We start from the raw sequence: 15,382 nt of genomic DNA on the forward strand, positions 1-15,382 counted from the left end.
AAAGTGTCAGAGTAGTTTGTGTCACAATTCAATTTTTCCAACAAATGTTTGGACAGGAGCTGATGCCTTGGTGTCCAGCACAAGCCAATCCTCCTCAAGTCTGACCGAGCGCAAGCGTCGGACCCTCCCGCCTCTCCCCGTGGATGACCCCCGCACTAAGACCAGTGCCGTCAAAGCAGCACCGCTGAGGTCTGAGATTGGAGAAAAGCAGGACACGGAACCCCAGGAGAAACAGCACAAGGGAGACGGGGAATCCCCACCCCCACCCATGGAGAACGGAGACACGACCAGCAAACACAAATCGAGCGCCAACGCCTCTCCCTGCAAGTCTCCGCAGCGGAACTCCAGCAGCGCTGAGCGCAGGAAGAGGTCGGAGAAAAGAAAGGAAGAAGGGGAAGGAGAGGGAGGAGAGAAGTCCGGGAAACCTCTCGTGCGCCAAGGCAGCTTCACCATCGAGAAGCCCAGCGGCAATGTCGCCCCGGAGCTCATCCCGCGCATTAACAGGGGCAGCGCTGGGACGCGCGAACGCAGCGACTCCGTGGGCAGCATGGACACAGCCACGCTTCTGAAGGACACAGAAGCCGTCATGGCGTTCCTGGAAGCCAAGCTAAGAGACGAAAACAAGCTAGAGCAGAAAGCGTCCAAAACCAGCAGCGTCAGCAGTCAGGTCTCAGGATACGGCTACCCGCCTCGGACCGACTCCATCTCCCCGGAGTCTGACGTGGACACGGCCAGCACGGCCAGCCACGTGGCCGGGGAGGCCGAAGGGAAGGCGGGCGGCATGCAGAAACGGCGGTCCTTGAGTAGCATGCATCGGGAGAAGAGCAACATGAGCACAGCGTCCAAATCCAGCGTGTCTGCCAGCGCACGTGACCGCTTGGAGCGGAAGACAAAAAGCAGAACCACGGAAGCCACAAGTCGGACTGAAACGCGCCGCTCGGTTCAGCCGTCGTCTTCCAGAGCACGCCAGCCTTCCGTGGATCTCACAGATGACGACCAGACTTCCTCTTTCCCCATTTCGGACATCCTCTCATCAGACCAGGAGACATACTCTGGATCAGCGTATGGATATGATAGCAGAGCTGCAAAGACCGCCACAAGCGCCAAATCCAGCCGTACTCTTCAGGCGACTACGACGTCCTCACAGAGCAAACAGGCTGCGCTGCCCAAGCCGCGGCCCACCAGAGCCTACCTTCTCCGCAGAGCTCGCCTGGGGGACACCTCTGATACGGACCTGGCCGATGCGGACCGAGTGTCTATAGCATCCGAGGTGTCCACCACCAGCTCCACTTCCAGACCGCCGTCTAACCGGGGGGGATTGTCTCGCCTGGACATGCTGGCTCAGCCGCGTCGGAACCGCCTGGGCTCCATCTCGGCTCGCAGCGACTCTGAGTGCACGGTGTCTCGGAGCTCCGCCGCCTCGCCACGCCCCTCGTCCGAGACGGCTCTGCGTTTGGGTTTACGCTCGTCCACGCCCACAGAGAACAAGCTGACGCCCAGGATGAGGGCCAACAGCGTGTCCAAACTCAACGAAGCCAGAACTAAAACCACTACGACTGGATACTGCTCTCCTACAGGTGAGCAAACGCTACATTCTCGTCTCTTTGATCTCGTACATTTTCATTGTGTTGTGACAATGTTCACGCTGGTTCTCATCGTCCAGAGAGCTCTCAACCAGAGCCTGGCGGCGCTGAAACAGATGAAGAACTTCTTGGTATCGTACCGGCACTCCAGAACCTCCGTAGGGGTGTGTGTGCAATGTGCATGCATGTCAGACCTGGGTCATATCAGCAGGGTAGAAATTTTAATTTGAACTGAATCGATTTGATTCAGTTCTTGGGGTGACGATTCCATTCAGAATTGATTCCCGATTCAACACGATTTTTGTGATATATTATTTGGTATATTTTCATAAATCCGTTTCAAAACAGGTTGCAAAAGCTCCTCTGATGCATGATTTATACGCGCAATGTTGGCCTAAAAAACATCTTTTAAATAAAGTGTTTTAACATTTTATTTACAAAAATCACAGAATGCTAATCTAATAAAAGAAAATAGAGAAACTCCCACCCAGTCACATATTTACAATACTTGGAATAAAAATTTGCAAAGCAATTGTGAAGATATACAAATACAATAAAATATTAAAAAACAGGAAACTCAAAAGTTAATAATAACATCAATGTCGGTTGTTTAATGTTTTTAATCCAAAAATTGATTCCTCAAAAAATAATTATTTGCAAAAACATTTCTTGAGTCTATTCTCAAAAACGATTAATCGAGTTAGAATCAAAACGGATAAAAATTGCGATTTGAATGTGAATCTGATTTTTTTGAGGACCCCTAATATATAGCTTCAGTGACCACTACATTAGGGACAACTGCACAATCAAATTACATTTAAAATTCCAGTATTAATGCAGTATTTTACAAATCCAAGCTCTTACCGATCCAATAATTTACAAATATTTTTGTAAATTATAGGGGACCTAGGATTGTCTTCTTTTTTAGCTAATAAATGTTGTTACAATGTTGGCAACTCGTGTTTAACAATGCCAAAGCATCAAATCATTAAGGTTCATGGATTTTGGCGTGAGCTTACTTGCCAACCTTGAGACCTCCGATATCGGGGGGGGGTGGGGGGGGGGAGTGGGGCGTGGTTAAGAGGAGAGTATATTTACAGCTAGAATTCACCAACTCAAGTATTTCATACATATATATATATTAGGGCTGCAACTAACGATTAATTTGATAATCGATTAATCTGTCGATTATTACTTTGATTAATCGATTAATAATCGGATAAAAGAGACAAACTACATACTGGCACCATGTTCTGGACATTGGGGGTGCAGCATACACCAATAATAACACAGAAATGTAACTCATCAGAACTGAATCAGATATTGTACACGTTTCTGTTGTGAATAATAAAGGATTCATTTCAGGCTGCCTCTGAATAATAGCATGAAATATTCAAGCGCCTTCATAACGTTTAGTTATACTAAAGCGTCACTCAAATCTAAATATATTTATATAGCTTTATCGGCCCGGCTACATTGATCCATTATGAAACCAACCTGAGATATTTCTGTCCGTTACGTTTATTTCGAAATTGGTAACCGTGCGTTTTCTCTCTCAAAACGGAGTCAAATGTGCCGGAGACACATTATCAGCCCCGCGTTGCAACAAAGGCATAACTTTAAAGTTACTCACAAAAAAGCTGAACTCATGAATGCTTGTTGCCACTACGGACTTAAAAAGTTACGTACTGTGAGTTCCTCCCTTCATCCATGGCTACAACATGTTTCTTCTTCAGGCGCTCCAGAAGCAATGTTGTACTTCCGTGCCATTTTGCAGGAAACAGTCTTCTTTGAAGTCTTTAAAGTGAAGTGTTCCCACACTTTTGACGACTTAGGTCGTACACTTTTCTCCATTGAAGCAATAACCTCAAGATGTTTCTCCGCTAAACTATCGGTAGTGTTTTCCTGCGCCATTTTTCGAATGTTTCCAGCAAAGGAGACGCCGTCGTCACGTGAGCTGCACATGACACATCATTGGCTAGCTTACGCCACCTCATGAGACGTAGCCTCACCGCCGCCCTGGCGCTGTTTTGTACTGTTTTTGTACTTATTTTGATTATTGTTTCTCAGCTGTTTGTAAATGTTGCAGTTTATAAATAAAGGTTTATAAAACAAACAAACAAACAAAACAAAAAAAAGCCTCCGCGCATTCAACGAATCGATGACTAAATTAATTGCCAACTATTTTGGTAATCGATTTTAATCGATTTAATCGATTAGTTGTTGCAGCCCTAATATATATATATATATATATATATATATATATATATATATATATATATATATATATATATATATATATATATATATATACATGTATGAAATACTTGACTTTTAGTGAATTCTAGCTATATATATATATATATATATATATATATATATATATATATATATATATATATATATATATATATATATATATATATTTTATTATACGTATAAATAAAATAAATACTTGAACTTCAGTGTTTTGGAGGCTATCCATTAGATGGCAGCATTGTCCTGTTTAACTTCTCCGTTCATGAATGAGTATATAATTTCGGCCACCGTGTTCAATGGAGAAGTCTGTTCTACAAAATGTACAGGCAACATACCCCTTCCCCTTCGAACTGTCCTGGATGAACTGAAATTCTTGTTTCCATTCGTTTTGGAACTTGCAAGCGTATTTCTTCATCTTGCTCGTCGACGGCGTCGCCATGTCTGTAACTTCCTCGTTCTTCTGCTTCGTCTCCTTGTTGTGTGCGCAGTTGTGCACTCTACTCTCTAAAAGCCGTAGATGTTATGACGTCATTGGGCAGGCAAGCTGTTTATATTGTGGGAAAGCGGACGTGAGAACAGGCTGTCCCCACTCAGGTCCGCATTGAGCTGGAGGTTGCGTGGCCTCCAGCTCCAGCTGAATACCGGGAGTTTGTCGGGAGAAAATTTCTGCCGGGAGGTTATCGGGAGAGGCGCTGAATACCGGGAGTCTCCCGCTAAAAACGGGAGGGTTGGCAAGTATGGCTTGCACGCAGTTTTGGATGCCTCTATTTGCGGGGTTTAGCAGTCTGGCTACATTGTGACATCACAGCGACCCCGCTGAGACGGTCTAAACACATACATACACATACATCCTAAAATCCTCTTCCGTTGTAGTGTATAGTAGAGTATAGTTCTATATTATATATGTCAGTAGACTCTATGGATGCACTAAAAACTGCAACATGGATGATGCAGAGAAGACACAGTAGAAGGGGAGGAGGACCGCCCTCAAAACTATGCTTTTTTTTTATACACAGTTAACAGAAATCAAATGTTCTTTTTGTTTTTTTCCCCTCCCCCCAAAATAAATCAGTCAAATAAGTACAGGCAAATATTGATATAAAGCCAAAGACAATTGCACGTCCAAATGGCCCCAACATGGTGCAGCAATACACAAAGCAAACAAAAGGCTCATCAGTCATCCACAATTAAACCATGTCTCAATTGGGGCCAAACAGGAGATCAGACTCCTTTTACATATTTTAAGAAAGCTCCTCATAGTTTTTGAAATTTTACAGAACAACCATTCAGTGTCAGCCTAATTTTTCTCCAATTTGAGGAAATTAATAATATATAAGTTCAGGCGCTGCAGCCTTCCAGTTAAGCACAATAAGTCCTCTAGCTAACAAAAACGGCAGATTCTAACGAGACAGTCATAAAACGGCTTTAAGATGGTCCGTAAAACATAATCTATGCAAAATAATGACCAAAGCATCGCCATTACATGTTATGTAGGCCACAAGGAAGAATTTCAAATGAAGAAAAAAGGAGCTCTCCCACTCTGGTTCTGGCTGTGAGGAAACACAAAAAAAGTAGGATAGAGCAATATTTTCATTTAATCATAGCATGGACAAGCGTTAGAAAATGGATAGATGGATGGATATCCATAATAACACTGATGTGCAACATGCAGCGACATAAATGCTGCTAAAATCAGATTTTTTTATGCAGTCACAATCGATCAGCAAGTCTGCAGGTGTACCTAATGGTGTGACCGGGTGAATTTATATAATGTTTATGAAGTTTATTTACAACCGTGTCTGGAAAAAGTGTTGACGACTTCAATATATGTATATAAACTGTGTACGTTTTTAAAAGATGATACTTTGAGAGGGAGGGGAATTTGCGATCGTTGGAACGCATCCAGAATTGAAATTCTGGCAGGCAGACTCAAAAAGTGAATGAATATAGCAACATTTAACACAATGTTTACACCAAAGCCTAATATCTAGACATCATAGAAGTGTTTTAAAAGTAAACTAAGATCATCATAGGTACCCTTTTAAGAATTAAACATTTTGGACCTTATTAGATTGTGTGTTGAGTGCCTAATAAAGTGTCTACATGAAGATTTCAAATTCTGACCCAACTCTGGCATCATGTTGCGGTGATTTCCCCCTAAAATCCGTCTAGTAGAACTGTGACAATGACTTACCTAATGCAGTGTTTCTTAACCATAGGGCCTGGGCCCATTGTTGAGTCGTTAGCACCCCCTAGAGGGCCGCCAGAAATATATGTTTCTCAACTGTGGTCCATATGGGCTGCAGAGGTAATTAGTTGTAATGCACTTTTCCGCCACTTGCGGCAGTAATGACACTCAATCAAAGACAAAAAGTCAGGAGCTGTAGAGGTTTCTTAAGCGCAAAAATTGTGACTAAAATGGAGAAGCTGTATTTTTATTTGCAATTTAGTTTATTTATCGTACCACAACATAAATGTACGTAAATGTATTTTTCATCAGTTATTCGAGTCCGTTCTTATGCAGAATATTTGGTTACTATTTAATTTTCTAGTCAGCCTGAACTAAGCATAAGGTTTATGTGTTAGATAAATAATAATATTTGTGATTAAAACATGGTTTCATATCTTTTGACAAGTTTGTACACTGTAAGTAAGTTAGATATAATTATTGAATATGAGTCAAATCAAAACTAAGACTACTAACTCATTGTTAATATTTGAGTGGGCTCCGGGCCCTTCTGTAGTGGAAGTGTTGGGCCTAAGGTCAAAAGGTTAAGAACCCCTGATCTACTGCAACCGCATAATTTCCTCATTATGGGATACATAAAGTCTATCCTATCCTATCCTAATATACCTGCACGCTGAACCTCAACATTGGAGTTCAAATAACACATGACTCCCCCTTGTGGTGTTTTGCATTTAAGACGCCTTTTGCAGGCAATGGCGTTGTTGGTGATGGAGGTGTTGTGTTGTTTCACACTGTGGGGTTTGGTGTTTCTGCTGCTGCTAGATGCTATTTGTTTTGTTAATTTGAAGTTATAACGCTTTGCCTACCAAGCAATCCATTTCAAAACGTCATTTAATTTTTGTAAACACATTTACAATTTTAAATATGCTCGATAACACGGGCTCTGTTATTAACTTCATGAATAACACATGCTGCCATGCAATAAAACAACTCACACATCTTCTGCCTTCACAGTGTCCAGCAGCAACAGGTGGAGACGCGTGCCGCCAGAGTACGCCTCCACCTCGGAGGAAGAGTTCAGCTCCAGCCGCAACTCTTCCAAGCAGGGAGGACGCCCCCACACGCGGCCGCATCACCTAGTCCCGGCCCGCGGGTCAAAACCCACCAGCACCACTGCAAGCCAGGGAACTGGCGCGTTGCCGGGCGTGGGCGGCGTGGTGCTCAAACACCGCATGAAAGAGCAGGACGAGTACATTCGAGACTGGACGGCACACAGCGAGGAGATAGCCAGGTATTGATCTATTCTTCACAAAAGATGGCAGGCTGCATGTGTTCTATGATGTTCTAAAGAACCCTGTCTGGTGGTTAACAGGTTATTCCCATGTGTGCGTAGGATCAGCCAGGACCTGGCCAAGGACCTGGCCACCTTGGCCCGCGAGATCCACGACGTGGCCGGCAAGATCGACTCAGTCAGCTCGTCGGACACGGCGCCCAGCACCACTGTCAGCACTGCCGCCACTACGCCGGGCTCGGCCATCGACACGCGCGAAGAGGTAGGCCCAGGCCGCCCCACCCAGCCGGACTTACAGGCGAGCATGAGAAAGGTGCCCCATTTTTCTTACTCTAACCTTTTATTGGTGTGCTGTGCTCCATTCATCACATTTCATCTTCTCACATTTCATATTGTACGGTATCTCACAAACATGAGCGCAACCCTCATATTTCAGCAAGCAAAGGTATTATTGCTTGTCAAGTGAACAACAATATGGAAAGTGAACTTGGTTATACAGTAGAACCTTGATTTCCGAACCCCTCTATTTGCGAACTTTTCGGTTCAGTAACTTTTCGATTGCGCCAAATATGCCTCTGTGTGCGAGCCATGTCTCATGTCTTTTATTCATTCATTTTGTGTCCCGCTGGCAGTCATTTTCTGCTTGCTCGTATTGCTTGGATTTTACTGACATCACATCTGGTTCAATTGTCCCGCCCATTGAATACGCGTGGTGGTCAAGCTTGCTCTGTTTTTAATGACTACTAAGCGCCGTTTAGCTATTTTCAAATAAAAAATGTCCTATGCTTGTGTTGGTTTCGGCTGTACGAATCATTCAAGTCCATCCATCCATTTTCGGGCGGTAGGCGGGGTACACCCTGGACCAGTCACCCAAATAAATAAATGTTTCTTCAGGGTTCCTGGAGAGGTAATCAAAAAGGATGAAAGAGTACGATATGCACAAGTTTGCAGTGATCACTTCAATAAAGGTTTGTTTGATATACTTTTATTAACGTTTATTTCTCATTTAAGTAATATATTGACATTATTTGTATTTCTTAAACAAATGTGTTTTGAAAAACACCAACTCAACGAGTCTGAATAAAAGAAAGCAAATGTGAGCAAAACCTAAAAGAGTTAAGCTACTAAAGGCAACAAATCATAAATTAAGCTTTCAGCACATACACAATGTTGACATCTATAGTTATATTTTGATAAAGACGGGAAGAACATGCGACTCCTAAACGGCGTGTGCAACAGCAACAAACATGTCAGTATACACAAAGTTGAATCCTGAAATGCAACCTCACTCAAGCAGAAACGATGCATATTTATCCGGGAGAGTCTTGATACCAATTTCTTTGACCCAGCCACACACAAAGAAGTTGTAGACCTCCATGCTTTTCCAAGTTTCCATCTGTTTTGTCCTGTAGAATGGTGTCTGGAGCACAATAGTTGGATATGTCTGGGAACGCGACCGACGTATAATCCTTAAATATCACGCGATAAATCTTTTTTTGATGAAGTATAGGGATCGATTTTGTTGCATAGTTTGATCATTTTTGTCATTTCTGGTTTTTGCAGGAAGATTCAAAGCCTTTTTTGTACTCAGATAGTTTGTGCGCTGCTTGCTGTTCAAGAGCTATTTTAGCTTGGTTGACCACCACTGTTTTTTACTTCCGGGAAGAAGTCATGTGACAGAATACAAGCAGTTGAAGACATTGTTCAAAGCTGGCTTTGTACCACAGCAAGTTTTTAATTGTGATTAGAACTGACTTTTCTGAAAAAAGATGCCATTACAGACGCATTAAAGACTATACCTGTTGTTCAGATGAGCTTCTTCCAAGAACACACCCACGGCCCCCTCCCCCTTACCGTTTTCCCCTCCCCATCTGTCTGCGCCTTTCTTTTATTTTGTGAGCTGTTGTTTCGCCGATGTTAATGTACTCTAAGTGGATTTTACTTTTTAATTGTTTATTATTGTAGCAATATGGTTGTTAAAGTTAAGGATGCTTGTGATTTTTGATCGTTTGTGAGGGCAGCAAAAAGGCTTCTGTGTGTGTGCGCACGCAAGTTGGGAGAGCAGCATATACAGTACAGTTCAGCTTGTCGTTGTTGTTGTTTTAGCTTGTTATTAAATAGATAGTTGATTCATCACCCCCTTGTTATGTTTTTGATATTCAGCAGTTATGCACAGCAGTTTACATTGTGTTCAAAGTTTACACACCTTTACTAAAATATGGACTTTTGTCGAGGCCAGAACTGATTATTTATATTTACATTGTTTCTTATTAAGAAATGTGCTTCACTATACGAACTTTTCCATTTACGAACCCTGTTCAAGAACCAATTGCGGTTCCACTGTACTCTAGTGTAGTCAGTGTACAGCAGTGTATTTACTATGCACTGAAAATGAATCATAATAATAATGATAAATGGGTTATACTTGTATTGCGCTTTTCTACCTTCAAGGTACTCAAAGCGCTTTGACAGTATTTCCACATTCACCCATTCACACACACATTCACACACTGATGGCAGGAGCCGCCATGCAAGGCGCTAACCAGCAGCCATCAGAGGCAAAGGGTGAAGTGTCTTGCCCAAGGACACAACGGACGTGACTAGGATGGTAGAAGGTGGGGATTGAACCCCAGTAACCAGCAACCCTTCGATTGCTGACCCGGCCACTCTACCAACTTCGCCACGCCGTCCCACACATTAATTTTTGTCTGAATAGCTTATAAGTGGCAAGATAATTGTCTCTAGCGTGCACAAGTGCTGCTGACATGGGGAAGCTGCGGTTCATTGAGGGGAAACTTGAAATCCAACACGTACTGTGACATTGTGAGCCCCTGCCTCGAGAAATTGTTTTCCAACATGACGAGGTGTTCAAGCATGGTGTGCCATCAGGACCAGCAAGGCCTTCTCTGTTGGCCTAACATAATTAATAAAAGTACATTTAATTTTTAATTTACTTTCCATAAATATATAAAAATAGTAATCATATTCTTTTCATGTCATATTAGGCTCCAGTGTGGCTTGTTTTTACGTCAGCGCTTATATCCAATCAGAATTGAGCTAGCTGGTTGCCAGCGCTGTATGAATTCTGCCGGAGGCCTTCTGAATCAACATTAGCGGCGGCTGCGCAGTGTAAACGAATGGGAGACATTCAGTTGATAGACAGTTGCGATAACTAATCATATCACGAGTTGTTGACAGTAGCCTATCTAGGTAGCATTACGTTATACATGACTGTGATTATGATACTCACTTGTCACTCCCAAGTGAGTATCTAATCACAAGTTGTGATTTGCGAAAGCAGGAAGTGGCACCGGAGCCAATCACAGATGCTCACTTTTTAACCCACAAAGAAGGAGAGCAAACAATTGATTAGGTGGTAGATAAATATTTTCAAGGCAATTTCAAGAAGGATATTTAAAGAGAAACTAGATCTTGTGAGACGACGTCGGCCGACCCCGGAAGCTAGCTAAGCTGTTCCGGCGGTACAATGGTTTGACGCCCACTTCCACTTGAATCATCCAACTACGAGCTACAAATTGTGAGTTCAAATATTGTATTTCTTAATTTTTTTCACTTTTAATATGCTTTTTACAATTATTTGAATTTTGACAGTACAACGTAAAATATGTTTTAATTGCTGATGCGGGTTCATTGATTTTTAAATGTGCCGAAAAATAGTCAATTTTGTACACTTTTGAGGTGATTCAATGTCCAGTAGTGTGCAAGTGTGTTTCTCCAGCTTTGGTCACGTGGTGACATCAATAATGGTATTTTGAGAAGTATTTATTGAAGTTGGACTAAGTAGGACATCACTGAAGGCCGAGGTGTGAAACGCACGGCTCGCCACTGATTTGAAGCACACTGCCAAAATGGCAAGTGCCCTGCTGAGGAAGCTGAAGGTGATGGAGTGGCCAAGTACTTCTCATTTTCTGAACCCAAGTTAGCACCTGTGTAGCATACTCAAAAAGAAGCAAGAGAGCATAATTAGGACCTGTTAACTATTCTGTGTACTCACTAGTGTTGTCAAATATTTACACAATAAAGGCTGTGTGTTGACTCTTTTTCAGTGGGTAGTAAATATATACTGTTTAACAAGCTTTACACTGACTACTCTAAATTATATCCAAGATTACCACATATTGTCCTTTGACAAGATATGATAAAATGTTAAAATGTAAGGGCTATTTCACATTTCTTAAGATACCGAACATTAAAATCACTTTAATGTGCCGGTTCTTTCGCTTTCGTTTAAACTGTAGAAATCATCTCTTAAGTTAATGTCTTTCCAAACCTCTTTTTAATGTTCTCAGTTGGTGGACCGGGTGTTTGACGAGAGCCTTAAATTCAGAAAAGCTCCTCCCATCATCTCCACCACGAAGATGCCGGAGATCAACGGCAAGCCGACCGAGCTCCGCCCCCGCCCCCCAGACGGCCATGATTCCCGAGCTCTGAGGAGACGTACCTGGAACCGAGAGGATGTGAGAGGCCACACACACACTCACACACACACACTCACACACACTCACACACACACACACACACACACACACACACACACACACACACACACACACACACACACACACACACACACACACACGCACGCACATATTCAGGCTTACATTTGTTAACGCTGCCTTCTTGTGTCCCTCCAGGCGGTGTTGGACAGCCTTCTGCTCCATTCAGTTTCTCAGCTGTCCACCAAGATCAGACTCTCTACCGACAAAACAGCGGGAAAAATCAGGATATTGTTCAAGGATGAGGACAGGAACTGGGAGGACATTGAAAGCAAACTGAAGTCTGAGAGTGACGTGCCGCTCCTAAAAACCTCCAACAAGGTATGACAACAACCCCAAACCAATATATATATATATATATATGTATATATATATATATATATATACCGGTACATATATATATGTACCGGTATATATTTCCTGTATATAATTGTGCATGTATCGGTATATAGTACTGTACACAATTAGAATATATGCTGATTGTGTTGTTTGTGCAGGAGATCTCGTCTGTGCTACTCGAGCTTAGAAAAGTTGAGAAGCAGCTTGAAGGTAAAGTGGAAAACACTCTTCACTCCTTCTGTCCACAATCTATTAATATATTAACGCCATATCCCTGCAATCTATTGATATATTAACTCCATTTGTCCGCAACTGACTGATATATTAATTCAATCTATCTGCAATTTACTGATTAGGGATGTCACGGTATGACATTTTGTAATCACGGTTATTGTGACCAGAATTGTCACGGTTATCATTATTATCGCTGTATTTTTATATGTGCTCAAAATTTTCCAAAAATATTTATGCTGAAATCCTTTAACCAATTTTTATTTAAAAAAAACACAAACCAACAAAATTATTTCCTCTGTAGGAGAAAACTTATTGTTGATAAAAACACTGTTTCATGGACCTCAAGTAGAAATTGAATGTGCATATGAAAGCAACACAAGCATTGTAAACAAAGTAATATGGCAGAAAAAAATAAATAAATAAAACAGATGTGAAAATTGTGCAAGATAGCACTTTATGGACATAAGAGATACAAAAATAAAAAACAATGTAAGAATTTTGAAAGATGGCACCTGATGGCCATAAGACGTAACTGCACTTGTTGTCCATATAGATAAAAATAGTGTATGAGATCTAGTCTTATAAATAGGGCTGCACGATTATGTCCAAAATAATAATTAAAAATATTTAAATCAATATTAAATCATAATTATTCATTATGTCTGGGGAAAACAGAGTTGGGGTGTGGTGTGAACGCGACAAAGACAAGCACATTATTTGTTTTTTTTGTTCATTAATAATACCAACGTATCAGCTTTTTGTCATTATAATGCCTTTAGCTCTATTTTTTAATGTTGATAGAGGGAGGTATTTTTTAAAAATGTATGTACATTTCAATGTACATGTAGATGCTTTATCTGGACAGATCCATTAAGAGTTTGAGCAGAAATATGTATAGCAATTAACTATACACAATAACACATTAACAAAATGCTATGTCACATGAATGGTTTTTAAAGTATTACCTTTGTGACATAAAAAACACAAGTAATGTAAAAAAAACCCATTGTGTTTACTTTTTGATATCAATGTAAAACACAAAGCAGTTTGGCTAATGAAGATTAAGTCTAATAAACAAGCTTTGATCTTCTCTAACAACGCCTCCTAGTGGTTCAGTGCAACAGTTTGGGCCTACAGAAATTAACAGGAGTGACACCTAATACACAATCTTCACAGCCTGCGTTCAGTTCGAAGAGATGACAAAACATTTTAGCTAGTATTGATGTTATTTGAACACTGATGCATTTTGTAGTTAAATAGAAGAGTGAACATCCCAGTATACAAACTAAAGACTTTATAAACAAGTTGTTACAACGTTCACGACACATCGCCTGCTGCATGTTTCTTCACCTCATTAACTCTCAGTCACAGCTGATGGACGCTATATTGAGATAATAAAAGCAACATCAAATAGTTTTCTCCTTTGCTGTATACTTTTAGTGTGGGGACAAATGCGTCTGTCTCCAATATTGTCCTCACCTGTCTCCATCTAAAAACAGCAATGTGCTCTTGAACGCACGCCGACACTCCACGTAAATGAAGCATGGGAAAATGAAGTTAATCCAAGCGCTGGGCTCTGTTTACTCCAAGGGAAAATCTCCGGAGCAAAGTCTGTGTGGTTTGTTCCGCCATGATTTTCAAGCCAAACAACGTCAGTGCACATGCGCCAGCGTTGCTATGACTCCGTTTCCAGGAAGTAAGCAGTGTTGCCTAAAATGCATTGATATATGACGGTTTTTCGGTAATTACAAATTTAAACGGTATTACTAACCGTCGGGAATTTTACTGCGGTTTATCATTATACCGTTAAATCCCTATTACTGATATATCAACCCCACGTCTCAACAATTAACTCAATCTCTCTGCAACGTATTAATGTATTGACTACACCTCCTCACAACTTATTGATATGTTAACTCCACCTCGCAGCAATATATTGATATGTTAACCACACCTCTCTGCAACTTATTGATGTATTAACTCCATCTCTCAGCAACTTATTGATATAATAATAACTACCGTACACCTTTCCACAACTTATTGATATTTGCATCTCGCCGCAACTTATTGGTATACTAACCCCATCTATAATCAATTAATTTATATATTAACTCCATCTCTAAGCAATTTATGGACATATTAACTACACCTATTAACAACTTATGGATATATAAAAGCCATCTCTCAGCAACTTGATATGTTAACTCCCTCCCTCCGCAACTTATTGATTTATTAACTGCAACTTCCTGCAACTTAATATATTAATGCCCCTGAGACGTTCTAGTGCACTGGATTCATAATCATCACAATAACAGCATGTTTCTTTCTTCAACATTATTGGTTACACACCATAAATGCTCCAATTAAAGCCTCTATTCAGTTTTTCTTTTTTTTTTACATTTGTTTATTGAGGTTTTTTTTATATTTACAATTAACAGTAAAACAACACACACATGTTTTCCCCTCCACACACATATAGAAATAATAAATAAATACTTTAAAAAAATAATAATTACTATATATATATATATATATATATATATATATATATATATATATATATATATATAAGGCCACATGGCCTGTCAGTGGCCTTGTGGTTAGAGTGTCCGCCCTGAGGTCGGTAGGTTGTGAGTTCAAACCCCGGCCAAGTCATATAAAAATGGGACCCATTGCCTCCCTGCTTGGCACTCAGCATCACGTGTTGGAATTGGGGGTTAAATCACCAAAATGATTCCTGAGCGTGGCCACCGCTGCTGCTCACTGCTCCCCTCACCTCCCAGGGGGTGGAACAAGGGGATGGGTCAAATGCTGAGGATAATTTCACCACACCTAGTGTGTGTGTGTGACTATCAGTGGTACTTTAACTTCATAAATAAACAACCCTGCATCAGTCAAATAAATAGGTACAGACAAATATTGACACAAAGCCACAGCTGCACTCCTGAATGTCCCCAACACGGTGTAGCAG

At 41.2% G+C, this 15,382-nt stretch overlaps 1 protein-coding gene and 1 long non-coding RNA gene across 5 annotated transcripts in view; one reads left to right on the forward strand and one right to left on the reverse strand.

Annotated features, from left to right (window-relative positions):
* Positions 1–15,382, forward strand: part of cep170aa (centrosomal protein 170Aa) — an 81,994-nt gene that overhangs the window by 64,097 nt on the left and 2,515 nt on the right. For 2 of the 4 annotated variants that reach the window (XM_062059044.1, XM_062059042.1), the window contains 7 exons: positions 57–1,577; positions 1,664–1,747; positions 7,045–7,321; positions 7,403–7,634; positions 11,632–11,799; positions 11,977–12,159; positions 12,336–12,387. In XM_062059044.1, the coding sequence (XP_061915028.1) occupies positions 57–1,577; positions 1,664–1,747; positions 7,045–7,321; positions 7,403–7,634; positions 11,632–11,799; positions 11,977–12,159; positions 12,336–12,387 (2,517 nt within the window). The remainder of the gene's footprint in view (positions 1–56; positions 1,578–1,663; positions 1,748–7,044; positions 7,322–7,402; positions 7,635–11,631; positions 11,800–11,976; positions 12,160–12,335; positions 12,388–15,382) is intronic. The other 2 variants (XM_062059043.1, XM_062059046.1) reach the window with 2 other exon arrangements.
* LOC133657581 (uncharacterized) lies at positions 9,165–14,051 on the reverse strand. Its single transcript, XR_009827286.1, has 3 exons — positions 13,891–14,051; positions 11,944–12,037; positions 9,165–11,783 (listed from the first exon to the last, which is right to left on the reverse strand). It is a non-coding gene; the product is annotated as an uncharacterized LOC133657581 (long non-coding RNA).

Source organism: Entelurus aequoreus, linkage group LG09, assembly GCF_033978785.1.
Source record: "Entelurus aequoreus isolate RoL-2023_Sb linkage group LG09, RoL_Eaeq_v1.1, whole genome shotgun sequence".
Lineage (NCBI taxonomy): Eukaryota > Metazoa > Chordata > Actinopteri > Syngnathiformes > Syngnathidae > Entelurus > Entelurus aequoreus.